This window comes from Bos taurus, chromosome 16 (genome assembly GCF_002263795.3).
Source record: "Bos taurus isolate L1 Dominette 01449 registration number 42190680 breed Hereford chromosome 16, ARS-UCD2.0, whole genome shotgun sequence".
NCBI classification, from domain to species: domain Eukaryota; kingdom Metazoa; phylum Chordata; class Mammalia; order Artiodactyla; family Bovidae; genus Bos; species Bos taurus.
This window is the reverse complement of record NC_037343.1, coordinates 49,591,852-49,617,804: the sequence shown is the minus strand read 5'-3', so window position 1 is coordinate 49,617,804 and position 25,953 is coordinate 49,591,852. Positions and strand designations below refer to the sequence as shown.

General features: G+C 58.3%; 1 protein-coding gene across 4 annotated transcripts in view; it reads left to right on the top strand.

Annotated features, from left to right (window-relative positions):
- Positions 1-25,953, top strand: part of PRDM16 (PR/SET domain 16) — a 411,934-nt gene that overhangs the window by 367,913 nt on the left and 18,068 nt on the right. For 3 of the 4 annotated variants that reach the window (XM_024976785.2, XM_015475185.3, XM_024976787.2), the window contains 8 exons: positions 461-563; positions 7,121-7,334; positions 9,166-9,313; positions 9,772-9,925; positions 13,561-14,974; positions 18,215-18,302; positions 21,181-21,350; positions 21,975-22,052. In XM_024976785.2, the coding sequence (XP_024832553.1) occupies positions 461-563; positions 7,121-7,334; positions 9,166-9,313; positions 9,772-9,925; positions 13,561-14,974; positions 18,215-18,302; positions 21,181-21,350; positions 21,975-22,052 (2,369 nt within the window). The remainder of the gene's footprint in view (positions 1-460; positions 564-7,120; positions 7,335-9,165; positions 9,314-9,771; positions 9,926-13,560; positions 14,975-18,214; positions 18,303-21,180; positions 21,351-21,974; positions 22,053-25,953) is intronic. The other variant, XM_024976786.2, reaches the window with a different exon arrangement.

Genomic DNA, 25,953 nt, shown 5'->3' with positions numbered 1-25,953 from the left:
TCTGTCTTCATGGTCACTTTCATAAACATCCAAACCCACATTCAAGGGTGAAGACCCCACCCCGGCCCCAGACAGCAGAGAGTGTCTTACATACATATTGACAAAAGGAACCAGGCTCCACTTCTGATGAAAGGAGCCGCTCTCACTACCTGATATTTCCTGCTAGGACCCGCCCTGCTCGGGAACTTCGGGGCTAATCCTCACCCATTTCCTTTTGCACCCCCTTTATCCAAAATCTGGATCAAACTAGCTAAAAATAGACTCTAGTCCTCCTGTGAGTATCCTGCCAAGTTCCAAAGGGGAACCTCTTAGCAGCAATTAGAAGGCAGGTCAAGGGCCCAGCGGGGCAGGCTCCCCAATGAGCAGTGTCAATGGCGTGCGGGCTGGGTGTGCACGATGTGGCTTTTAAAGCAGCCAGGCCGACAATGCTGACCCTTTCTCTCTGGTTTCTCCATCCTAGATTTATTATAAAGTCATTAAGGACATTGAGCCAGGAGAAGAGCTGCTGGTCCATGTGAAAGAAGGCGCCTACTCTCTGGGGGCGGTGCCTCCCAGCCTGGATGGTAAGCCCCCACCCACAGGAGCAGAGGCCTGGTGCTCCATCACTTGGGGTTCCCCAGCTGCTGCCCATGGTCCAGCACCCAGGCCCCAGATGGGCAGAACCAATTCCTCCCAACAACTTCTCAACCTGATCACTTTGCTTTCTCCTTCCTTGTGTTACGGGGGCCACAGCCTGAGTTCAGACAGGACTTGCGACAACACGACATGCTGCCTGACATCTCTGTAGTGGGAGAGTCCTAGGGGCTCTTTTTAAACTGTATAATTATCATTAGCAGCAGCAGTATACTCCCTGCAAGACTTAAACAAAAAGACCCATTTCACAGCTTGGAAACATTCACCCCCTAGAGCTCTGTGCCAGAGGAGAGTCTCAGTCTCAGTTAAGAGAGTACAGTGATGCCATCCATGTGTTTGAAAGCAATGACCACTTGTAGTTAAAAGCAAAAATTCCCAGAGAAAGCTTGCTGCTGCTGCTGCTGCTGCTGTCGCTTCAGTCGTGTCCGACTCTGTGCGACCCCATAGACGGCAGCCCACCAGGCTCCCCCATTCCTGGGATTCTCCAAGCAAGAACACTGGAGTGGGTTGCCATTTCTTTCTCCAATGCATGAAAGTGAAAAGTGAAAGTGAAGTCGCTCAGTCGTGTCCGACCTTCAGTGACCCCACGGACTGCAGCCCACCAGGCATCTCTGTCCATGGGATTTTCCAGGCAAGAGTGTTGGAGTGGGGTGCCATTGCCTTCTCCGAGAGAAAGGTTAAGGGAAGTTTATTTGGTGAGAGGGAATATTGGGACTTCAGAGGACCCCTCTAAGCAAGCTCTTCCAACAGGACTGCAGGAAGCGTCTCCAGTGTCCTTTCCTCTAGGCTGGTCACACAGTATGTGTCCAGTAGACACGCTTCCATTCCTTGTTCATCCACACCTAGGCACAACTCTGATGATGCTCGAGAAAAGCCCAGTCTCATACAGGCTCAGATTTCTGAAATCCAGATTTCTATTCCTCCATCCACATTGTTAAGCAGTGTGCCCATTCACCTTGGGATCCTGGAACCATTTTTAAGTGGCAGAGGAAAAGTCAGTTGGAGGAAGCTGCTTGGCAACGAGGCTGGTCAGTTAACTCCCTATGTGCCGTGGGTGAATAGATGGCATCTCTTCTCTGCGTGAGACCCCACAAGCGAGCCGAAGGCAGCCTCTGCTTCTCACCGTCTCTGGTGCTGATTATTCCATTCCTGCTAGAGAAAGGGGGAGGCTGGCTTTTCCCTTCCTGTCCTTCTTCCCCCACAGCCCCCCCACCACCACACACACACAAATACTCCAAGGCTTAATGATTAATGCCACTAACTGCAAGTTTCTCTAAGGAACTGCTCCAGTGTCACGGCCTGGGAGTACGGTTGACTGGGCCAGGGAGCTAGGCGTCGGAATTAGCAGGAAGCCCCCGGGAGCAGGGTGACCTTCTCGGTCCTCAAGCGTGGCCCACCTTTGTGGGGCAGCACTTTGCACCCGTGAGTTCTTCCAAAGGCTCTCTCTAGAGAAGGACAATTCTATAAAATAGAGTCGACCCACCCTTTCCTCTAGACTTTGGTTTTAATCAGCCATTCGAGAAAAGGAAGTAGGTGGCTAAGCTCTGGGTATCAGGGGGATGGTCTCATTTTTCTTAAAATAATTGTTGAAAAGACCTGTGAATCTTAGATAATGTACTCAGAAAGATAAATTCGACCACGCTGGGCTATGGGGTTTTTTTTGTATGATGACCTGTCTTTCTTCTGAAAGGTTATAGAAACCTTGATTCCTGGCCCTCTTCTAATGCCTGATCTTAAATAACTTGGGTCTGCATTTTCCTAATTTATCAAACATCTGTGGGCTAATTGCTTTCCACACATAATAGTCCAACGTCAAATATTTGACTTTTCATACCCTTGGCTGTCAGGATCACTCCTTCACCTCCCAACAGCCACCCCTCCTCAGTTAACTCTGAATCGCACAGAAAGAAAATGTAAAAATGTTCCTCACTAAGATAATTATCATAAAAAATCTTTTATCCCAGTCCCAGTGAATGCAGGGCCCCTTATCACGGCAGGAACTTGGAGTGGGCTCTTGAGGGCTTTTGAGCCTCCAGTCTGTAGATTAGCATGTAGATGCCACATAATTGTGTCCCCCTGGGTTCCCTGAAGCCATTAGGCACTGATTTATTTTTCTGTTACATTCCTGCTTTGCCGCGAAAAGTTGCCGAGGGAACTTCAGACAGACGCAAGGCTCAGACTCGACACACAAGACATCAGGCCAGCATGGTCTCAGTTTAGTTGGATTTGGGCGGAAGTCAGAGCATTTGCCCCGGCCCACAGCCCCCCTCCCCCGGTTTAGATGAGGAGAGCTCAGTTCTGAGTCACAATGCTGCCTGCTCTTGTTGGGGGCAGGGGCTCTGGCAGGATGACCTCCAGGTATCATGGAAGAAGGGAGGGCGGGGGGACCTGCTCTGCCAGTTCACTGCAGGGAGCGGCCCCAACCCTGTGGACCTGGGACTGACAGCACTCTTTCAAAGCTGCAGCTTTGTAAAGAAATTCAATTCCAATTTTCCTACAAGTGACTCAGAGCAGAGGGAAGCCACTTTCAGGTTCATTAGTTCCAGGAACTTTTTATTTTGTTTTTACTCTTTTCAGTAGAGAGGGGAAAGATTTCTCTTTCAAGAGAACTTATTGCTCTTGGGAGAAAATAAAGAAAATCATTTCCATTCAAATATGCCTTTCTTTTGAGAAAGGCTCAAAATTGCTAACTTTTCCCCCTCTCCAGAAAAGGTCAAGAGGATGCAGAGTATTTGTATAAAGCATGAGATAGACAGATATAATATAATACAGCACAGTGTAGCATAATACAGAGTGTGACATACTCTAGTGTTTCTTTTAATTGGAGTTGCTTGTGCTGGGAAAGTGAAAACCATCCAGTCCAGGCGCATCTTTCTTGCCCCATCCAGCTTGCCCTAGGTGTGTATTCGATGCCAACTTTACCTGTGTGGAAGATGAGGGGCACCTGTCCACACCATGGCATGAGTGGGCAAGGCTTGGATGTGTCCTGTTCCAGCCTCTGTCCTTCGACAGGAACAAACTTGGGTCCCTGGTGGGATGGGGACTTGGAAGGGGGGGCACCCTCCATCACTGGTTCCATCACCTCCAGGACACCCTCCAATGCCTTTGAAGTGAGATGCAGGCTGAATTTTCATTATAAATCCAAATTCCAGATCCAAGCTGAAACATAAGTTGGTCAGTGCTATGAAAAGGCGGGGTTGGCCCTTCTTTTCTTTTCAAATTTCAACTTCAGTGACTGTTTTGGGCCCAGAAAGAGTGATGTTAGTGGTAAAGAACCTGCCCGTCAATGCAAGAGACACAAGTTCAATCCCTGGGTTGGGAAGATCTCCTGGAGGAGGGCATGGCAACTCACTCTAGTGTTCTTGCCTGGAGAATCTCCATGGACAGAGGAACCTGGCAGGCTACAGTCCATGTGGGTCACAAAGAGTCAGACATGACTGAAGCGACTTAGCACGCTTAGCACGAAAGAGTAAGATGCGAATTGACATTTCTCACTTCCTCGTAATGCTGGTGGGAGGGCCCCTTTCAGCCTCATTCCAGCCCAGGAAGTCAGAGCAAACCCACAGCAGTGGTTTTGTGGGGCCTGGGCATCCGGTTGTATTCTAAGATGGTGTTCTTGATTCCAGTGGGAAGGACCCCATGTTTCTAAGGACAGGGAAGCCCTGTGGGGGATTGTAGGGGGGTGGGCACTGACATCGCGCCCCATGCACATACCACACAGGGTGCCTTTCTTATACCCTCAGCGGGAAACTGGGACTCAGCCGCCTGCCCCCAGGCACCCAGCAGAGAGAAGGGTGGGTACCAGCTCTGCCACTTCACCTCCGGATGCCCCGGGCGAGCCCGGCGGCCTCCCCGGGCCTCCGTGTACCAGTGATAAAACCTGCGGCCTGATGCGAGGCTCGGGGGAGGAAACATGATAACGTTCCCGGGCACCAAGCCGGCCACGTGGAGGCGCCCCACCGCAGGTGCTAAGCTCACAGTGGACACTTACCTGAAGCAGTATCCAGGCTCCCTTCTGCTTTATTTTTATTTGTTGTTGCTGTTTTAAATATTTATTTATTTATTTATTTGGCTGTGCCGGGTCTTAGTTGCAGCACATAGAATTTTTAGTTGTGGTATGTGGGATCTACTTCCCTGACCAGGAATTGAACCCAGCCCCCCTGCACTCGGAGCGCAGAATCTTAGCCGCTGGACCACCAGGGAAGTCCCCTCCCTCCTGTTTTCGAGGCAACATCTCACAGACCTGCCAGTGGCTATTCTGCTGTGTGTGTCTTTCTTGCCCACCTGACCCCTCATGGGATCGTGTTTGGGGCGCCACTGTGGCACCAAGGACCGGCCCAGGGCCTTGATGGGCTTCATCTTAGAATCTTCTCTGACTTAAATCTCCAGACAGCCACAATGCGCCCCTTTCCTTCTGGCCGGCAGTGCTGCCCGGTGGCAGGGACACCAGGCTGCTACAGGTCTTGTGTTTGCGGATGCTGGCTCAAGGGTCAGCTGTGCGGCCGCTGTCCCCGCCTCCTCTGCCCAGGCTTCCGTGGTTGGTGAGGACCTGCTGGCTCTCTGGCCTCCTGCAGTCCACCCTATGTCTTGGCCTGTGTCTGGGGCAGGTCCAGGGGTCGGGGCACAGCCTTCCAAGCTCCTAGCTAAGCTCAGGTCCCCGCACACAGAGTAGGACTGGGCATTGTCCCCAGATTCCAAAGACTCTAAGCAGGCGCTGCTGTCTTGTTCTTGATTTCCCGCGAGCAAGACCGTTCCTGACAGCCGCCTCACGTTGGCCAGTGGGCTGGGACACCAGGACTTGTTTACGTCTGGTCAGCACCAGGCCTGGCTCCCCCAACACATGCATGTCCCCCAGACTCCCAGGGAAGGTGACAGCTGCCTCCCCGTGCATCCCAGGGTGTTGTCCAAGGCCCGGGGGCTCAGCCAGGGGCATCTCAGGGCTGGATCCCACAGGAGTGTCTCCTTTGGGCATGGGAACTTGGGCGCCCACCGGTGGGGGTGCCGGGTGTGGCCAGACCCTGCCCTCAGGGGTCTGTGGGAGCAGTGGGTCTGCCCTCACGCCCAGGGAAGCTTCCAGTCTTGAGGAGGCCTCCCTGCCTGTAGTCCACCCCTCTCTTTCCCCCAAACCCTGGCCACAGGCTCATGTTGCCTAGCCACCCCTCCCTCCTCAGCAATCTGGGACATTGATGGTGGCCCTTCTGCCACAAGGAGGGGGCAGGAGGCAGTCCCCCACCTCCCTCCATGTCCCCACCTCCCTGGCTTCTGTACCCCTCAGGGTCAGGCCCTTCCAGTTAGCATCCAGCCCAAGGTCAAGGCTCTGCCCACTGTGGGACCCAGAGGTCCTTGATCATGTGCACATGCACACTCACACATAAATGCACACATGCCCACACAGATTCACAGCAACACACTAAAACATGCACAAATACAATCACAACTCATACACACATTCAGAGACACAAACGTGTGCATACAAGTGTGTATTCACCCACAAATGTGCATGCACTTACGAATACACATGCACACCCAACACACTAACTCATGGGCGGTCATGCACACAAATGTGTACACTTAACATGCACGCATGTGTGCACACATAACACATATGCATGCACAGAAACACATCCATTCACATGTGCCAAGTAAGCACACAACATGAACACACAAACATGCACAAATGCAGGCGTACAAGTGTGAAGCTATGCAGACATACAAATTTTCATACTAGCCACAGAGAGAAATACATGCACACATACACAGGAATACACATGACACCAGCACAAACATGAGCACAAATGCACAAAAATGCTTGCACACCCGTGCAAAAGTGCCCCGAGAAGGCGGCAGACATGCTGGAATATCCACCCATGTTCACACACAGCTGCGTACCCGTGCACAAGGAGCACACACGTTCACACAGCCACTCACAAGAACACCTTTTGATTCATTTGTGCGGGTTCGCTATCCAGACCTGGGGGACACGGGGTGGTCCTCGGCAGGGAAGAGGGGGCCCCCGCTCTGGGGAGAAGCTGGGTCCAGGCAGCCACGGGTGGAGAATGGCTCGGAGGTCGTTCCGCGGGACTCACAGCTCCAAGCTGTCTGGCTTGGCAGGGTCCGCAGGATGCTGCCTCGTAAACTTCATAGTAGCCGCCTCCTTTTTATTTGTTTGACCTTGACAATCATTTATGATATGCACCAGAGCCCAGCCGTCTCTCCTCCTAATTCATACACAAAGCACTTAGCCTGACTTCCTTCTCTGCTCCCGGCCGGCACGGGGCCCAACACTCCTCAGAATTTCTTATGGTGGAGTCTAGGGTCCCTCCGGGTCCCCGGGGCAGCCTCTCTCAGCACAGGACATGAGCAGGAAGGATGCCGGAGCCTGGGGGGCAGGCCTGCGGGCTCCCCGCACCCCCTGCAGCCCCTGGGCCTGGGTGGGCCTGGGGTGGGTCCTGGGCGCCTCCCCACGCTGGTCCTCTCTCCCCTGCAGAGGAGCCCACGTTCCGCTGCGACGCGTGTGACGAGCTCTTCCCCTCCAAGCTGGACCTGCGGCGCCACAAGAAGTACGCGTGCAGCTCAGTGGGGGCCGCACTCTACGAGGGCCTGGCTGAGGAGCTCAAGCCTGAGGGCCTGGGCGGTGGCGGCAGTGACGGGCAGGCCCACGAGTGCAAGGATTGCGAGCGGATGTTCCCCACCAAGTACAGGTGCAGCTCCACCCCCCCTGCCCGCCTCCCCCACCCCCCAGGAGCATCACGGACAGCTGGGTCAGTTGGCCCTGGGAGCACAGGGGGAACCCTGAGAAGGGCAGAGGTCAGCCTTGGGCCCTCCAGCCTGCCCAGGCTGAGAAACCCAAGGCTCCATAGGGCATGGAGATATGCCTTTGGGGCAGGAACCCGGCCCAATCATCTGCTCTTGGGGACAATGCAGGCCCATGAGCTGGCAGTTGGAGGTCACAGCTCACACCCTGACCCTAAGGGCCTGGCCCCTGGTCAGAGCTTCCCCACCCACAGAGAATCCTCAAGGCACCCACTAGAGCCACTGCTGCAACCCCCCATCATGTCACCAGGGCTGAGCTGTGGGGACAGACTTGAAGGAAGTCAGGAACGCAGGCCAGGCCCCCAGATATGCAAGGGTCAAGCCCCAGCACCATTTCCAAGATGAGGTCCAGGGCCAGGCTGGGGGACGCTGCCCAAGGGGTTCTGGAGTGGCCTGACCCTCTGGACACATGCAGACTCCTTCCCAGACAGTGGATGTGGGCAGGAAGGGGCCACCCAGGGGTCCCTTCACCCCCCACCCCAGGTACCAGCCTCTGTGTCCCATGGAAGCCCCCACCTGTCCCAGGAGACTTCATGGATGTGGGCACAGATGTCCAGCCAGCCATGCGATGGCTAGACGCAGCCTCCCAGGCCCCAAGGCAAGGCAGGAGTCAGGACCTGGGAGCTGGGGACCCCAGTGGGGAGAACCAGGCCCTAAAGTCCCCGGGCTCCAGGGACCGGTGAAGACCTTCACAACCTGTGCCCGTCCTCCGCCTCTGAGGATTTCCTCCGGGACAGCCCCTGCAAAGTCAGAGTGAAACCCCATCAGGTCACTAACTGGCTGTAGGATGGAGGGGAATTGAATGCCAATCCCCTCACAGCCCCCTGGGGACGGGAAACCCTCCACCCAGAACGGATGACTGAGAAAATAAGAGTTTGGGCAAATCCCGACCGAGGCCCTTGGCGGTAAGCGCTGCTCAAGAGGACCCGTGTTTTCTTTACATAAACACATAAATCACAATTAACAACAGGGGAAAAGATACAATCTGCCGGGTGCTGGAGAACCAGGCGTTTCTGATCTAAATGGATGGCTGGGCCCCGTAATTAACGGGCCGTGATGTATTGCTGCTTTGCTCATGAAGATTAACGGTCATACCTGGGACAGGAGGAGAAGTGGGGCATCCCCCGAGGTGGGGTGGGGGGCTCCAGGCAGCCTGTTCATCCAAGTTCACCCCTCCCTGCAGCTGTGTCTGCCTTCCCATCACACCTCACTTGGAGACCCCTTGCTCACTCCCGCCACCCCCGTGGTGTATGCATGGTGGGCAGCCTTTCAGTCTGGCTTGGCCGGGTGGCATGCTCTGGGCACTTAGAGGGGTGACCTTGGGTTTCCTGGGCCGCACCCCCACTCCGGGGCTCCTCTGGGACTCGTGGCAATGTTGGAAGTTTCTAGACCCATTTTTTGTTAGGCCCAAGGTTAGCATCAAGGGGAAGTTTGTCTTGAAATACAGAAGTGTGAGCTGGGGCCCCGCCTGGCTCTGGATGCCTGGGGGTGGTCTTGGGTGAGGGCCCGAACTCCATCCATGCCCTGGCTTCCCCCCGCCATCTGACGTGGGAAGGCCGTGTCTGCTGGTCCACCCAGTTGCCCTGTCCAGGCAGGAGGCAGACAGACTGGCTGCCAGGCCTCTCTCTGCTCTCGGAGCAGGAGGTGGCAGGGGCTCTGAGGGGCGGGGATGAGGCCCTACCCTCCGGGCCCCTGGTGATCCTGGTCTCCCGTGTGCAGCTTGGAGCAGCACATGGTCGTCCACACGGAAGAGCGAGAGTACAAGTGTGACCAGTGTCCCAAGGCCTTCAACTGGAAGTCCAACCTCATCCGCCACCAGATGTCCCACGACAGCGGCAAGCGCTTCGAATGTGAAAACTGCGTGAAGGTAAACGGGCTCGCCCCGCTGGCCCCGCCCATGCCAAGATGCAGAGCACATGTGGGAGCCACGGGCCCCGAGCCATTCGAGAGGAAGACAGGAAGTGTGCAGGGTTGCACAGCGGGGAAGCAGAGGGGGGCCAGACCCAGGTCCTCTCAGGTTCCCACCTATATGGCAGGACAGACTCCTGGGTCAAAGACCCGGACCTTAAGAAAGCTTCTGAGCTCCTGTCTGGAGTACCCTCAGGGCCACAGTTCTGTCGGGAATTATTATTGAAGAACCAGAGTCCAGGGAGGCCTGACAGCCCACCTAAGGCCATCCAGCGGGTCACTGCCCCAGCAGAGACCTGTCCGGCCAGGCTCAGGGCGGTGGGCAGAGCGCCCAGTGAGACCCCCGTCCCATGACCTGACCCGGGGTCCACAGGGAGCAACCGACAGAATGTGACGCACCAGCGTCTGTGTCCCCAGGTGTTCACGGACCCCAGCAACCTACAGCGGCACATCCGCTCCCAGCACGTGGGCGCCCGGGCCCACGCCTGCCCGGACTGCGGGAAGACCTTCGCCACCTCCTCGGGCCTCAAGCAGCACAAGCACATCCACAGCACCGTCAAACCTTTTATATGTGAGTGAGTGGTCACTGCCCGGCCCCCGCCTGGCCCCCACCCAGCTCCCTCCCGCGTGCCCAGGGTGGGCAATGCTTGGGGGTCAGCCAAGGGGTGAAGTCCTCAGGCTCTTCCCTGCTCGTGGGACCCCATCTGTCCAGAAAACACTTGTGGCAGCTGCCAATCCCTCTGCCCAGGGGTGGCTGCCTCCTGGTGCCACTTTATCATTACCCTGCTCCCTCGCACCCTCTCATTCTGGGATCCATCTTGCTCTGGCCTCACTTTCCCCTCCTGCGCCCCTTGGGTCCTCCCTGTGGCTCACTCATCCAGTGGCTGGAGGTGGGCAGTGGGTAGTGAAGATCCCTGTGGTCCTGCAGAGAAGCCAGCAACTTACCTTTTCCCTCCCCACCTCCCCTTCCCCACACACACGGGCTGCCCAGAGCTCCAGCAGGTGTGATAATATCAGTGCTTCCCACCCACCTGCAGCCTTTGGGGACCCCAGGCTGCATCCCCGTGCTAACCTGGGTGGCAGGGGCCAGGCATGAATAACTGGACCCCTGTCCACATGCCTGACCTGCCAGTGGAGGAGACGGAAGCTAAGCCATCACCAGGGTGGCAGGAGGGCTGCAGGGTCAGGAGGCTCTCCAGGTGCCCAAGTAGGTGTCATCTGGCCCGTGTGCTGGGACGTGGGGTGGTCTATGGGTAACCCAAGTTCTGGGGAGGGAAGTAATAGGAGAGGAGTCAGAGGTCACAGAGTTAGGTCCTGGGAATCTAGTGGGCCAATGCAGGAGCATGACCCTACTTCTCAGAGTTCAGGAGATACTGAAGGTTCTTCTGTCTAGCATTGCACCAAGTCATCTCACTTGAGATTGTGCTGAGTCACTGTTCACACCAACACAGAGCTGACTTATCAGCCAGCTTAACTCACCAGTGTTGTCCTGACTCATGGGTCACACCAGTATTCTGCTGAGTCAGCATTCGCACGAGATTGTCCCGACTCATCCTTCACATCAGCATCACACTAAGGGTCATTCACATAAGACTGTGCTGAGTCATTGTCCACACGAGGTTGTGCTGAGCTGTCATTTCACACACATGAGTTTGCAGCACCCTTACAAAACCTGATGGAGCAGGGACCACGCTGTGTCCAACCGAAGGGAAGTAACAGAGAAGGAAACAGTCTTGGCAGTGTGAAGTGACCAGGCTTTCGAGGCCCCGCTGCAGCTCCAGGGGCCTGACCCCAGGCTGGGTGGCCTGGGACCTCTCTGGTCCCAGCACATCAATGTTTGGGGTGGGAGGAGCTAACTCTGGGAACTTGAGGACTTGGGTCTCAGTGGTTTCACCAATGTGGGGGTCTCACAGGACTGGACTGCTCCCCCAAAGAGGCCATACTCGCTGGCTGGTCAGGCCTTTGTTGAGTAGCTGGGGCTGTGCTCCCTTCCTGCCCACTGCTCCGAGTCTAGGCTTCCAGCTGTCTTGCTAGAGGTGACTGAGCCCCCATCCCACCTGGGTCACCCACTCCCTTAGTCAGGGAAAATGCACTTCTTGAGAGTGAGTATGTGTGTGTGTGTGCATGTGCACACACACACAATCCACATGCATACTCTACAGGAAAAGAAACTGCTGACCAGCGCAGGCAGTGGCCAGGGTCCCTCTGCATCCCGCGGGCATGGGTACACTCCGCCAGGCGCTGGTCCCGCGTCCAGCTCGTGGTCGACTGCTTGGCCTTTCCCAGCCCCTGCAGGAAGCCAGCTCCCTTCGCCAGCTCTGTTAGCCATCATAGGACCAGGGACCCACCTCTCCAGGGACGTCAGTCTCCCAGAGGCCTTTCTGTAGCCCCAGCATTTCATCAGGATCCCTTTCTCATGTGACTGGGTGGATGGGAAGCAAGGGTCCCAGGCTCCCTTCGCCCAGGCATGGCCACTGGTCCCCGAGCCACCCCCACCACACACACCAGGAGTTGCCCTGGAAGGGTGCCATTTCCAAGCTCAGGATGGCAGAAGCCACTGATGAGGTGCCACGGAGCCCCACTATGGGGGACAGAGGGCGTCACTGAGCCTCTTCAAGGGCTGGGAACATAGCAAGGTGTCACTGGTCTGGCCAGGAGCCCTGAGCCAGGGAGTGGCCTCTCTTCCCCCGAGGGTCGGCAGGCGGCCTGAGGATATTTATAGACCTTCCCAAGGAGCAGCGGCCCTTCTGCACCAGCCTCCTCCCAAAAAGGGCAGATTTGATTAAACGAGGCAGTGCTCTTCCCCCTCAGCCTTGAAAACGTCCCGCCAAGCCAGACAGCCAGGAAGGCAGAGCCGTTAATATAAATAGATATTGTGATTAAAGAGCACGATCAGCTCGGGGCCAGCGCTCCCAGCGAGATTCGCATGACATCAGGCGGCGAGAGTGTGTGGAGAGCAAGAAACACGCTGAAATCATTGTTTCCACGGGGGCTGCATTTAGGAAGCAAATCGTCCTGCAGAGAGAGAGACAGTGTGTGTGTGTGTGTGTGTGTGTGTGTGTGTGTGTGTGTGTGTGTGTGTGTGTTCCTCTGTTGCTGGTTAGGAAAACAAGAAGAGAAAGAAAAACTGGCGGTTGTCCGACACTCAGCTCACCATTGGGAAAATGGTGAGACTGGGTCGCCAGGGCCTGCGGGGCCTGCCGCTCGGCTCTGGCCGCCACCCTCTCCTGTTACGCACAGAGCTGGAGCGGCCTCTCCATCCCAGTCTGGGGAGGTCTCACTTTTCTCAGATGTGGAACCAGCCCCCTCAGGGGCTCCCCTCCCATCTCCATCTTCTAGCCACCCCCAGACTCTGATGTCACAGCCAGGAGCTCTGCTCCCCGGCCTGGGGATTAAGAACCCCAAGGGGCTGGTCGCTCCTGAGGCCTCCCTGTCCTGGGAGCAGCTCACAGGGCCGGAGGCAGAACAAGGGGGGAAGCTGAGAGCATTTTAAACCTTAGGAAGTGGGCGGCCTAGCCCAAGGGGTGTTGTTTTACTCCCTTCTGCTGAAACAGCGTGGCTGGCATGGTAGGGAGACCCGGTGGGGAGTCTGGATGGGCAGGTGCAGCTGCACACAAGATGGTATGCCGTGTCTTTGCCCATCTCTGGGAGCAACTTTGAAGACCTCGGTCCCACCTGACAAACTCATGGGGTCAGGAAAACACAGAGCAGCAGGGCCCATTCTCCAGTGAAGGCCGAAGTGGGTAGAGATCTACCCAGGCCACCCAGGGACCCCAGGGGAGGAACAGGAACATGGTCGCCAACCCATCTTGGTCACTAGAGACCAATCCCAGGGAAGGGTGCATGTGCATAGATATGTATATGTACACATGTGTTTGCAAGTACATGTGATGACACAGTTATAGTGCAACGAATGTTTGTGAACATACACACTCATGCATGACACACTTATGTACACAAGCGCACGTGCCCATAGACCTGTGGGCATACCTACATGCATGCATACACCTGAGCACACATGCAGGTAGTCATACCCAGTGACGCACGTGTGCACACACACGTGCACACATGCACTCACACACACGCACACACATCCAGGCGCACGCCACTCCAGGCACTCAGCCAGACCCCCGGTGCCCCAGCTCCAGGCAGTGCGGGTCCCCGTCGCCTCCCCTCACACCGCTGTCTCTGCCCTGCTGCCCCCAGGTGAGGTCTGCCACAAGTCGTACACGCAGTTCTCCAACCTGTGCCGCCACAAGCGCATGCACGCGGACTGCCGCACGCAGATCAAGTGCAAGGACTGCGGGCAGATGTTCAGCACTACCTCGTCCCTCAACAAGCACCGACGCTTCTGCGAGGGCAAGAACCATTACCCGCCGGGAGGCATCTTCGCGCCCGGCCTGCCCCTGACCCCCAGCCCCTTGATGGACAAGGCCAAGCCTCCCCCCGGTCTCAACCACGCCGGCCTGGGCTTTGGCGAGTACTTCCCCTCCAGGCCGCACCCTGGGAGCCTGCCCTTCTCCACGGCACCCCCCAGCTTCCCCACGCTCACGCCCGGCTTCCCGGGCATCTTCCCTCCATCCCTGTATCCCCGGCCACCTCTGCTACCTCCCACGCCGCTGCTCAAGAGCCCCCTGAACCACACGCAGGATGCCAAGCTCCCCAGCCCCCTGGGGAACCCGGCCCTGCCCCTCGTCTCCGCTGTCGGCAACAGTAGCCAGGGCACCGCAGCGGCCGCGGGGCCCGAGGAGAAGCTGGAGGGCCACCTGGAGGAGGCGTATGCCACCAAACTCAAGCCCCGGGGCAGTGACCTGTCAGACGGCAGCGACTTCGAGGACATCAACACCACGACCGGGACCGACCTGGACACGACCACGGGCACAGGCTCCGACCTAGACAGCGACGTGGACAGTGACCGCGACAAGACCAAGGACAAGGGCAAGGCGGCCGAGGGCAAGCCCGAGTTCGGGGGCAGCACGGTGCCCCCGGGCGCCCCGAACACTGTGGGCGAGGTTCCCGTCTTCTACTCGCAGCACTTCTTCCCACCGCCCCAGGAGCAGCTGCTGACAGCGGCGGGCGCGGCAGGCGACTCCATCAAGGCCATCGCGTCCATCGCCGAGAAGTACTTCGGGCCCGGCTTCATGGGCGTGCCGGAGAAGAAGCTGGGCGCGCTGCCCTACCACTCCGTGTTCCCCTTCCAGTTCCTGCCCCACCTCCCCCACTCCCTGTACCCCTTCACGGACCGTGCCCTCACCCACAACCTGCTGGTCAAGGCCGAGCCAAAGTCGCCCCGGGACGCCCTCAAGGCCAGCGGCCCCAGTGCCGAGTCCCCCTTTGACCTCACCACCAAACCCAAAGAGGCCAAGCCCATCCTGCTGGCGCCCAAGGTGCCCCCAGCCCCGGCGTCTGGCGAGGAGCAGCCGCTGGACCTGAGCATTGGCAGCCGAGCGCGGGCCAGCCAGAACGGAGGGGCACGGGAGCCCCGCAAGAACCACGTGTACGGCGAGCGCAGGCTGGGGCCCAGCGAGGGGCTGCCCAAGGCGTGCCCAGCCCAGCTGCCCCAGCAGCCACCCCTGCACTATGCCAAGCCATCGCCCTTCTTCATGGACCCCATCTACAGGTATTCACATGCCCCGCCCTCACGTGCTCTCCCTGGGGACCACCTCCCCTGCTCCCCCAAGCTTCGTCCCTCTGTCTTTGCAGCTTCAGGAGGTGCTTCAGCTCTGGGCAGGGAGGGGTCTGTGCTGCTTTGAAGTCCAGGCCCGGCTCGGCACTTTCCTAGGGTGGGTGCCTGGCAGGGTCTTCTGGGCACACTTGGCTCCCTTTCGCAGATGCCACTGGGAGAGCCGCTGCCCTCCCTTGAACCCCAACCCCAGCCTGCCCTCAGACTCCACCCCAGAGGCCCACCTGCTGGTGTCTCCAGCCTCCCTCTCTGAACCTACTCTGCCTCCCATGACACGCCTGGCTGTTAGGTCTGCTCAAGCATTTCTGCTTCCCTGTGACTGCCCTGTGGCCCCTACATGGGCCCCACCCCTCTCCGGAGCCGCAGCTGGGGTTCCTGTTGGCCTAGGGGCGATCAGAGGAGGAGCCACTTCTCCCCAGAGGGAGGAGGAGGAGGGAGAAAGATGAAAGCTCTGGAAGGTTGGCAAAACATCAGCGTTCCAGCCCTCTGATAGACCTTCTGGTGAGGGGCCAACTGATTCCCCCTCCCCAGTTTCTGAGTAGGCTTTGATCAGGGGGTTTTGGCCCCCATTGCACGTGTCCCGGGGTGCTGGGAGGGCTGAGCCCTCAGGAGGGAGCTGTGTCCCTGGGCGGGGCTGGGAGGGGCACGTGTGGTGCTTCAGCCACTATTACAGGCCCATGGCTCTGTGTGGGAGGGGCCCGTGTGCACACAGGTGAGTGTGTCTACGTGGGAATTCAGGGAGCGCATGGCCACTTTGAGGGCTCGTGTGAAGCACAGGGCCCAGGCAGGGCCTGGGATGGGCGTGCAGGTGAGGTCACCCCTGCCAAGGTGCAGCGGGAAGAGTGGTGGCAGGGCTGCCAGCGATGGGGAGGAGGGAGCACGGACCAGCCTCCTGCTCTGCCTTCCACACCCACCCAAGTCCCCCCAGCCGCGCTCACCCAGGGCCCTGGCTGGCCTGTGTCTGCAGCTGGTTCCATTTCCTGCCAGGTCTTGGCGCTGTCATCACAGGAAACCTGAAAAATGGTCCCTTGGGTGTTTCTTTAAGAACACACCATCCACAGATGGTGTGAGAAAGTGACCAGAGGCCCGTCACCACTGACAGCGGCTCACAGGCTTTCTGGGGTGAACATGCCCGTCAAAGGCCCAGGGGGCACCTGCCAATTTCAGTTGAATCCGTGGGACTCAGTATGGGGGACAGGATATAGCTGGGGTTCGAGGGAGGAGACCCCACCAGGGCAAGCAGCCCTCACGCAGAGGAAGGGGTGGGACAGGAGACCTAGCGAGCAAGGCTCCTGGTCAAGCCTCCCGAGTTGGAGCCAGCAGGCCTTCAAGAGGCTCTGGGTTAATTGTTTCCCTTCGGCCTCCTCGTCCACCCTGTCCCAGCTCCCCTCCCAGCCCCCAGCCCTCCTCTGCCCCTCCCCTCCCCACTGCAGGCCTGGTTCAGGGCTTTGGGCCTTTTTCTGGAAGTTGGCGGGGCAGCCAGTCAGGCCTGGAAGCAGGAATTGGCCGCAGGGCCCCCGGACCCTCCCCTCCTGCCCGAACTTCTCTGAGACCTGGCTTGTACCAGGCTCTTGCCCTCTGGATTTAGGGTACAGCTGCTGATGGAGGGGCTGCCTGGTCCCCAACTTCACACACAGACACCAGAAAAATGCCCGAGATATGGGGTAACCTCTCCCCACTGCCCCGAGCCCAGTCAAGATGATCACTTGTGGTGTCGAGAAGGTTACCTCCAAGTGAAGGTGTGGGTGACAGTCACTGCCTGTGTAAACACTGGCCAAGGGCTAGGGGACAAGGTCCTCCAAGCTCCTGGATGGTCCTGGGGTGACTCCAGCCAAACTCCCCAGTGTCCCCACAGGCCCCCCCGGGTGTGACCATGGACACATACCCATAACCCTCCTTTCCCCAGGTTGGAGGAACCCCAACACCGCCAGACTGACTCCCCCCCGACCCTCCAGCCCTTCTCACCTCCACGTGCTGCTGGCTCTGTGACAGGGCCAGGGACACTGTGATGACAAAAGCCGTGTACCTTGGCAGGGTGCATGTCTTCTGGGGGTCAGGGGTCAGCTGGAAGGGGCTTCTTGGAGCCAGCCTGCTGGGCTGCATGAGTCACAGAGGGCAGGAGAAGGCAGAAGACGATCTTCAATACCCCCTCACCCACTGTGAGACCCCTTCCTCTTCGCCCACACCACCCACCCCGGGGCCCTTATTAAAAGACCGACCCAGCCCAGCTTTGAACGGGGCCTCTGCTAAGGCCCTGAGGTCACCTAGGGGCAGAGCTGAGCCCTACAGGGGTCGGAGTGTGGCCCTTTACAGACAAGGCGGCGGTCCCTGCAGCTGTGTCTGCCTGCAGGGAGGTGGTAGGACTCCCCAAGTCACCTTGTGTAAATCTGGACTCCCATGGGGGGCACTGAGGCGGGCATCGTTTGGAAATGGTGAGAGGAGGAGGTCAGGGGAGGAGGGACAGCCTCCTCTTCCACTTGCTGTGACTGGCAGTTGTACTGGCATTTGGGGAACATTCTGGAATTGTTGTCTCCAGCAGCGGTCTTGAGGTTTTAGGTAGACACTGCCTGGCTGCTGTGGGGAGGCCCTGAGACCTCCCCAGGACAGAGACCTGCTGATCACTCACACAGCCCTGCCCGGATGGACCCTGGTAGCTCACACACCCACCCAGTTGGACACAGCACCTGTGCCAAGGGCTCGGCAGAACAGGGAAGTTGAGTGTAGGCGGCAGCCCCTGTGTGCCCCATGTTCCGCTGTTGGGGAGCCCAGGGACCCCAACAGGGCTGAGCCCTCGCTGGGCAAATGGGTCAGTGGGCAGAGGCTGCCACACACGGGACCCTTAGGAAGAGTCCTAGCTCCGGCATCAGGCGTTCATCACATGCATGGGTGCTGGCAGCTGGGTGGTTGGGGGGACACTGGGGAGACTCGAAGGGGTCCAGACCTGGGTGTGGTGTGGGGAGCATGTGCTCATACAGGCAAGTGCACAGCCGGGTCACAGACCGTCCTACGACATCAGGTGAGATGTGGTCACAGGGCCCGTGGAAGTTGGGCTCGAGGTGAGGCCCCCACCTTGTGACTGATGGGGCACAGGTGGCAGGAGGGGCAGGGACCACGGCCCCTCCCCGCCCAGTGCTGGGCCGCTCAGTGGGGTCCGTAACCCTCTGTGTTGCTGTCCAGCAGGGTGGAGAAGCGGAAGGTGACCGACCCGGTGGGAGCCCTTAAGGAAAAGTACCTGAGGCCATCCCCGTTGCTCTTCCACCCCCAGGTAAGGCCAGTGGGAGCGTGAGGTCCATCCAGGCCCAGCCACAAGCCCCAGGCAGGTCTCTGCTTCCCATCTCTGCACACCCACCCATCCCTGTGAGGCTGGGGAAGATGAGACAGGGCCAGACAGGTGAGGCAGGAGGGTGGTCCTTGGTGGGGGCGCCCTAGGAAGCAGCCAGGGACACTGGCCATGGGTGCCCCCCTCGACCCACGGCTGGGAGGGGTAGTGAACGTCCCCCCTGCAGCAGTGGGCTGCAGCTCTGATGGAGCATATCCAAACATTTGGACCATAGGGAGAATGAATAGGAGAGACCCAGGGAGGTGTGGACGCCAGCAGCCTCTCTGGTACAAGGGACATGAGGGCACTTAAGAGAAAAGGTCAGCAGAGGAGGGGCAGTACAGGGGGCAGAGGCAGGGAGCAGGACAGCAGCAGAGGGACTGGCATCGAGCTCAGGGGATCCCAGGGGGTCGCGGACAGACAGACTGCCCTCCCCGGGGGATGCAGAGGGTGGCGAGGCCACCTGTCAAGACCAGAATCAGGAGTCTGGGAAAAAGAACCCCCAAGTCTGGGGAGTAGCCACAGACCCCGCCAAGCCTGCAGGCACTTCTGTGCCCCTGTTCTCACCACTTGGAGCCCGGCCCCGGCCCCAGACCCACGGGCCTCCCCTGCCCCAGCCGGAGGACTCGGGACTGAGTTGTGGGCCAGCCTGGACCCAGACTCCAGACCCGGGCATTGTTCTCTCCCTCCGCGTTTCCCGCCTGGGACAAACCCTTGGTTTGTGGAACCTGCACCCCGCCTGGGTTCACAGCTAAACTTACTGCCTCCCATTGTCTCATGGGGGCCTCGGAGTTTGGTTAAGAACTTCCCCTGGTTTCCTCAGGCCCTGCTGGAAAAAGCAGGCAAGCCAGCCAGGCACATCCTGTGTTTGTGTTTGTGGGGGAGCTTGGCCGGGAATATCTGATCAGGCAAAGTAGGCCGGGCGGGCCGGAGCCTCCCAGGCCTGAGGAAGAGGGGCCTGGCAGGGGGCTGGCTGCCCATTGTCTCTGCTGCCCACTCCCCCAACCAGCTACCCCTGCTGCCTACCCCTGAGCCCAGTTCCGGGGGTGGGGGTGGGAGAGGTGACTAGTAAGTCCCCTGATGAAATGGTCTGAGGTGAGGCCATCACTGGGACAGGGCAGCTTCCAGCCACTGTAAAGTCTTGGGGTGGGGGGCGGGGGTCACAATGCACAAAGACACCAACATGCTATGGTCAGCTGCCTCTCATTTCTGAGGCCCGACATGCAGGTGTGCAGCCCCTGGTGGAGCAGGGAGAGGCAGTCCTGTCAGGCCACTGCTCCTCACCACCTCTGGGGTCCCGGGGAGTCTAGGGCAGTAGTCCCAGAACCTCCCAAGGCTGCAGCTAAAACTGAGACCCACTGGCAGATGGGCAGCAGTCTGTGTGCCTAGATCCCATCATCTAGGCCATGGATGTGCCAGTGAGAGACTGGACAGCATCTGAGGGGCCAGGCAGTGTCCATCTGTCCATCAGTGGAGACAGGCAGGCCGTCCACAGCTGGAAGCAGCATGCGTCTGACAAGGGAGCATGCCCATCCCATAGGGACGGTGAGGCCCAAATCCTGCAACTATGCAGAGCTGGCCAGGGTCTAGGTGGCAGCCCAGCATCAAGGGAGGCCTCAGCCATAGGATGGACCCCATCTTCTGTTTGTTAACCCCTTTCTGGTGTCTTATCATAACCATTCAGTTGTTCCCCAGCCTAAACCCTGAGGGATTCCAGACACAATGAAAACTCTTCCTTTCTCAGCCTCATCCCAGCCTCCCACAGGGCCTGACTTGCAGCAGGCAGTCTCAGGTGGAGAGGAGAAATGCTGCTAAGGCCTGCGCAGCCCCCTGCCTACTTTTGTCCCCCAGCCCCAAGGCAGGCACAGGATTCTAGTCAGAACCCTGCCCACCAGATGGAAATGAGCAAGGCCAGGAGAAAGCAGCTCCCTTCTGCTCCCCAGGCAAGCCCTTGGCATCTCCAACGAGCAGACAGGCAGCCCCTCCGGTCCATGTCACCCCGTCTTGTGTCGCACGTCATGTTGGCTTCGGCGTTCCACGGTTGGGTGTAGTCTTAAGCTGTTGAATTTCTTTTTAGCACTTTGCCTGTAGTTATGGTTTGCTGCCACTAGGTGGTGGTGGTGCTTCAGGTTTGTGAGCCATTTTTTAATTTGAGATTCAGATAGCTATCTTAATTTTTTGGGCTTCTCTGGTAGCTCAGTCAAGAATCTGCTTGTAATGTAGGATATCTGGGTTCAATCCTTGGGTTGGGAAGATCCCCTGGAGAAGGAAATGACAACCCACTCCAGTAGTCTTGCCTGGAAAATCCCATGGACAGGGGAGCCTGGCAGGCTGTGGTCCATGAGTTTGCAGAGTTAGACAAGACTGAGCGACCAACACTAACTAAATTTTTTGACCACTCAAAAAAACGAACAAAAAAGGGTATAATTCTGTCTTCATCCCAAATTAGGCATAAGGAGTGCTAGCCAGGGATTGAGCCAGCAGGGCTTGCTGGCTGGTTTCAAAGTAAGGTGCTTTGTGATCACAAGTGTCAGTGACCCGCATCACCCAGGGGCTGGCAGGTGATGGTCAGCTGCAGCTCCCCCAGACTGGACCCTGGACTGTGACGGGGTTCCAAACAAGGACCAGAGCAGGGCTGGCTGCAGGAAGTGAAAGAACCCAGCCCAGTGGCCAAGAAGAAGGAGACCGCTGGTTCCAATGATACCCTGCTTGTCCATGATCCATGCTCAGTCACCCAGGATACCCAGGTGTGGGGTGGGTCCAGGCGCGTCAGGACTGGGGGTGCAGTGGAGCCCCACAGCCTCTCTCACTCTCCTGCCAACAGATGTCAGCCATTGAGACCATGACGGAGAAGCTGGAGAGCTTCGCGGCCATGAAGGTGGACTCTGGCAGCTCCCTGCAGCCCCTCCCACACCACCCCTTCAACTTCCGGTCCCCGCCCCCAACGCTCTCAGACCCCATTCTCAGGAAGGGCAAGGAGCGATACACGTGCAGGTGAGATGCGGTGAGCCCCTGAGGCAGTTTCAGTGAGGCGGCCACAGGCGCCACAAGGGCCCATGAACCTGCACTTCCAGGAAAAAGCTCAGTCTCAGCCAGGGTCCGCATGGTAGCCGGTGGGCCACTGTCCCCTTGAGGTCATTCCCTGAAAATATCCACACCAAGCTGTGCTCCAGTGAGCACAAGAAAATGCAGCCTTGGCCAGCAGGTTGGAATTTCCAAGCCGGAAGCTAAGGCTGCTGGTCCGTGTTTAACCCCGGCTCTGGGGGTGGTGGGAAGCTCAGCACTAAGGAGAGATGGCCGGTCCCCAGCTGCACAGGCCTGTGCAGCCGGTGCTTTCCAGCTCGGCCCAGGCTAGGCTGGGGGCTGAGAAACTGCCTCGGGCAGGGGCACGGCCCTGAGCGGGCCAGTGTGGGCCAGCGCCAGCTGCCCAGTGGTGTGTGTCCAGCCTCTCTGTGACACTCAGCTGGGCCCTGAGGCCGAGGAGAAACTGAAATCCAGGGTGTGCAGTGGGTCACCTGCCCCCAGGTGTGGGAGAAACAGCACCAGAAAACACCTGGGTGCCCACCTCTATGGCAAAGCGCCTGCCTGATGGACCCCTCCCCCACTGCCTGCCCCCAGGTACTGTGGCAAGATCTTCCCCCGGTCAGCAAACCTCACGAGACACCTGAGGACGCACACCGGGGAGCAGCCGTACAGGTAGGAGCCCGCCCAGTCGGGGTGCGGGAGGCAGGCTCCTGGCGGACCTCCCCTTCCCCTGCCACAGGATGGGCAGCAGGTGGAAGCAATGCTTGACCTTGCTCCAGGTCACTGGGTCACTCCATCCTGGCCGCTCAGCCCTCACGCACCTGGGGATGTTGTAAAGATCAGGCTTCTGGAAGGTTCCCGCACACTGACCCCAGAGCGTGTCTGGGAGCAGCCCTTCCTCCTGCCACTGGGGTGTCAACTGGAGAGCGAAGCCAGGCCCAGGGGTGGTCTGTGTGGAGAGGGAGCTTCAGCGTCACCACCACCCAGCCCACCTCCACCCACCTCCCCACAGCCGCTGGCCATTGCTGACCTCAGCCCGGGCAGGGGACCAGGGTGAGCCCCTAAGGCAGGATGGGCTGGTCTCAGAGAAGGAGCCCCGTGCAAACTTGGATCCTACCCAAGCTGGGGGCATCCTGAGGATTCACCTAGGTGCCCCGACCACCCTAGACGGGAGCCCTGTCTGCCCCCACCTCGCTCCTTGGTGCCTAGTCCCCTCCCTGCAGAATGTGGTCGCAAGCGCATGGGGGCTGTGAGAGCCTCTACATTTCACGTTCACAACTGGTGGGGGCATCTCCCTGTTTCAAAGACTTGGAGCCTCAGGCTCAGAGACGCCCCTGACTTGCCAGGGTCCAAGCTCACAGCCACACTTGCTGACCATTCTGGCCTTTTCTCTTGGTGCCTAGGGCATTTGTCGGCCAAGAAAAGAGCTGAGGGTAACATCCTGGCTTTTGGGGAACCCACCCGGTGGGGGTGGGGCCGGGAGTCCCAGGGAAGGGAGACCTTGAGACAAATTGGGGGATGCTGGTCCCAATGCCAGGATGACATCCTATGCTGTCTGGTGGACAGCGGCCGTCGGGAGCAAGGGGTCTGGCATCATTTTAAGTGGGCAGCGTCAGGTTCCTGTCGTCCGGGCACACAGCTGGGAGTGACCCATGGGTCCAGGAGAGTGAGGGTGTATCCCCATCCCTGCGCAGGGCAGCTACAGGGGCTCCTGCAGGCATCATAGCCCCCAGGCCCTGTCCCAGCCGGGTAAGCGTCAGCTTACATCGCTTACCAGTCATCTGCTCAGTGCCCTCAGCTGGCCCCCAGCACACAGCCTCCTTCCCTGTTACCCTCCAAAAGTGACTTACAACTTAACAAAGGAGGGCTCGGCTTGCTTCTCTCCTGGACAAGGAGCCCTGTGTGTTTCTGTAAGGAGAACCAACTTCTGGACAGGGTTGCATATAAGAGCCCCTGGGGGTTCAGGTCCATGTTTATAGAAGGATTTAATTATCATTGATTTCTTTTGCTCTTTCAATCTGTGAGTTTCGACACGAGTAACAGTAATTGCTTTGAAAGTTGGCATTGCAAATCCTGACTGTATCTAGCTCAAGGCAGCCCCACAATGAGGAGTTTGGGGTGTGGGCCTGTCTTGTGACATCACTGGGGCATCTGGCCTCACTTTGGGAATTGGAGGGGCTTCAGTTGGAGGAAAGAAAGTGCAAGTTCATCCACAGAAGGCCAGTGCTGGCACAGCCCAAGTCACCCCAGTGACGCCAATGAAAACCGCCACCGCCTGTCTGTACCCCATATGTGTGCACTGTGTGTGTGCCCACGGAGGCCCAGCTGGTGGGTGGGTGCCCCCACAAGCAAGAGAAAGACAGACCCCTTAGTGTGACACACAGTGGGCACGACCCCTTAGTGTGACAAACCTCTGCCCGGCTGGGCCGGTGTCCTAGTTTAGAGATCTCTGAGTGAGGCTGGGAGATGAGGGGCAGTTGATGATGTTTTTTCAAGCTCCAGAACATAGGGCTTGTTGAGATGTGGGAAGGAGGGTGGCTGCTTCCTCTGTCCCGGCAGCCTGTCCAGGGGTCCCTCCGGCGCTGCCCAGAGGTGGGTCGGGGGTCTTGATGCACGTGTTCTGGATGCACGTGGGCTGACTGTGGCTCCTGGCGGGACCTGGGACTCCGGCTCTAAGGATGCTCACCTCCCCCCATCTGCAGATCGTTTCCTCTGTGGCTCCCCATCCTGCTAACTGTGCTGAGTCCACGTGCCCAGCAAGGTCCTGTTACCATTCCCATCAGGGCTCCAGGTGGCCCATACATGTCTGTTCTTTGTTCATTTTATTGTTAAGCCTGGGTTACAAAGGGCTTCCCTGGTAGCTCAGCTGGTAAAGAATTTGCCTGCAATGCAGGAGACGCTGGTTCGTTCGATTCCTGGGTCAGGAAGATCTGCTGGAGAAGGGATAGGCTACCCACTCCAGTATTCTTGGGCTTCCCTGGTGGCTCAGACGGTAAAGAATCCACCTGTAATGCGGGAGACCTGGGTTCCATCCCTGGGTTGGGAAGATTCCCTGGAGGAGGACACGGCAACCCACTCCAGTGTTCTTGCCTGGAGAATCCCCATGGACAGAGGAGCCTGGCGGGCCACAGTCCATTGGGTCGCAGATAATCGGACAGGACTGAGCGACTAAGCACACAGCACAGGGTTACAAAAATCTCTGCTATCTTTCCTTTCCCGGTTTTTACAGTTACCTAAAGCCTATCTCTCTCTGGTGGCTGGTACGGCCCCACTAGGTTCCAGAGTGGACACAGCCACCGCCCCACCAGGGGCCATTTCACTCTCCCCGCCCGGTGCTGCATCTTCAACACCACTGGCTTCCCCGGGGCGGGGGCAGACGCGGTCACAGCAAGGTCCCCTGGCTGCCCGCTGCCTCGGCTGGCCGGTCTCCGCTCTCCCATTCCTGTTGGAGTGCGATGGTGTGCTATTTTATACAGCACGGCCATAAATTTCACTAGCCACTTGTCAGCTTATTTACAACGCAAATTCCAGCTGCTCCGAGAGCCCTGCTCCCTCGCAGCCCTGGGCTCACCAGTCCCCTAAATTTCAGATGCACTTCTCTGGGCCATTTATTTAGATTAGAACCAGGAGAGGGTCAGATTCAGAACCCTGTGACCAAACTGAATGTGTGGCTGCTCTCCCGGCCCCTCCCACCAGCAGAGGTTGGGGAGTGACGGTGCTCAGGCCCGCAACTGAGCTCCTCATCCAGTCCTATTTCTCACTCAGCTGTCCCACTGCTCAGAGATACTGCACAGCCACTGCTGGGGCTCAGCGAGGGTCCCTACTTTTCCAAAGATACAGGAAAGGAAGGCTGAGTGTGCAGACATCCGTGTAGACCGAGGCAAGCACCCCATGCAGCCTATGGGAAGGCTGTTGGGTGGGCTGGGGCCAGCTTGGCCTTGCACTTGCCCTACAGGCGAGCCTGGCAGCACTGGGCGGTGAAGGTTTCTGTGGGCTTGAGGGTGTGTTGGGGGCAGAGTTGAGGAGCAAGATGGTGCAGGCAGGGATGTAAAAGTCCTCCTTCCTGGACTATTGAGAGGGGATCACTGGATCAGAGCACACCTGAGCATCTCTGCTCAGCCCAGAGGGGAGAGGGTTGAAGCCCCAGTCCCACTGCTCTGTCACCCCAGCTGAGAAGGACAAGACAGCCACCCTCCTGGTGCCGGCAACTGGGACAGGGGTCCAAGTCGAGGCTGCTGAACATTACACGACTGTGGGAGGACCAAGGCCCTACGTCCTAGGGGCTCCCGGGGGCCTGGTGGCAGCTCAGCTGGCCCAGCAGGCCAGCCCCAGGGCCAAAGGGGTGGCTTGAAGGAGCTCGGGGAACTAGTGCGTGGATCATGGGCAGCTCTTAGCCCATCTGCTGTGGAGGCAGCCAGCATGAGTCTGGCCTCAGGCAGCATCTGGAAGCCTCGGGACTGAGTAAATGAAGCCCGAGAATCGCATCAGGGGAGCAGTCTGGGCTCCTCCAAGCAGGGCCCGTCCCATAAGTATTATCTCCTGGGTGAAAGTGTTAGTCACTCAGTTGTGTCCG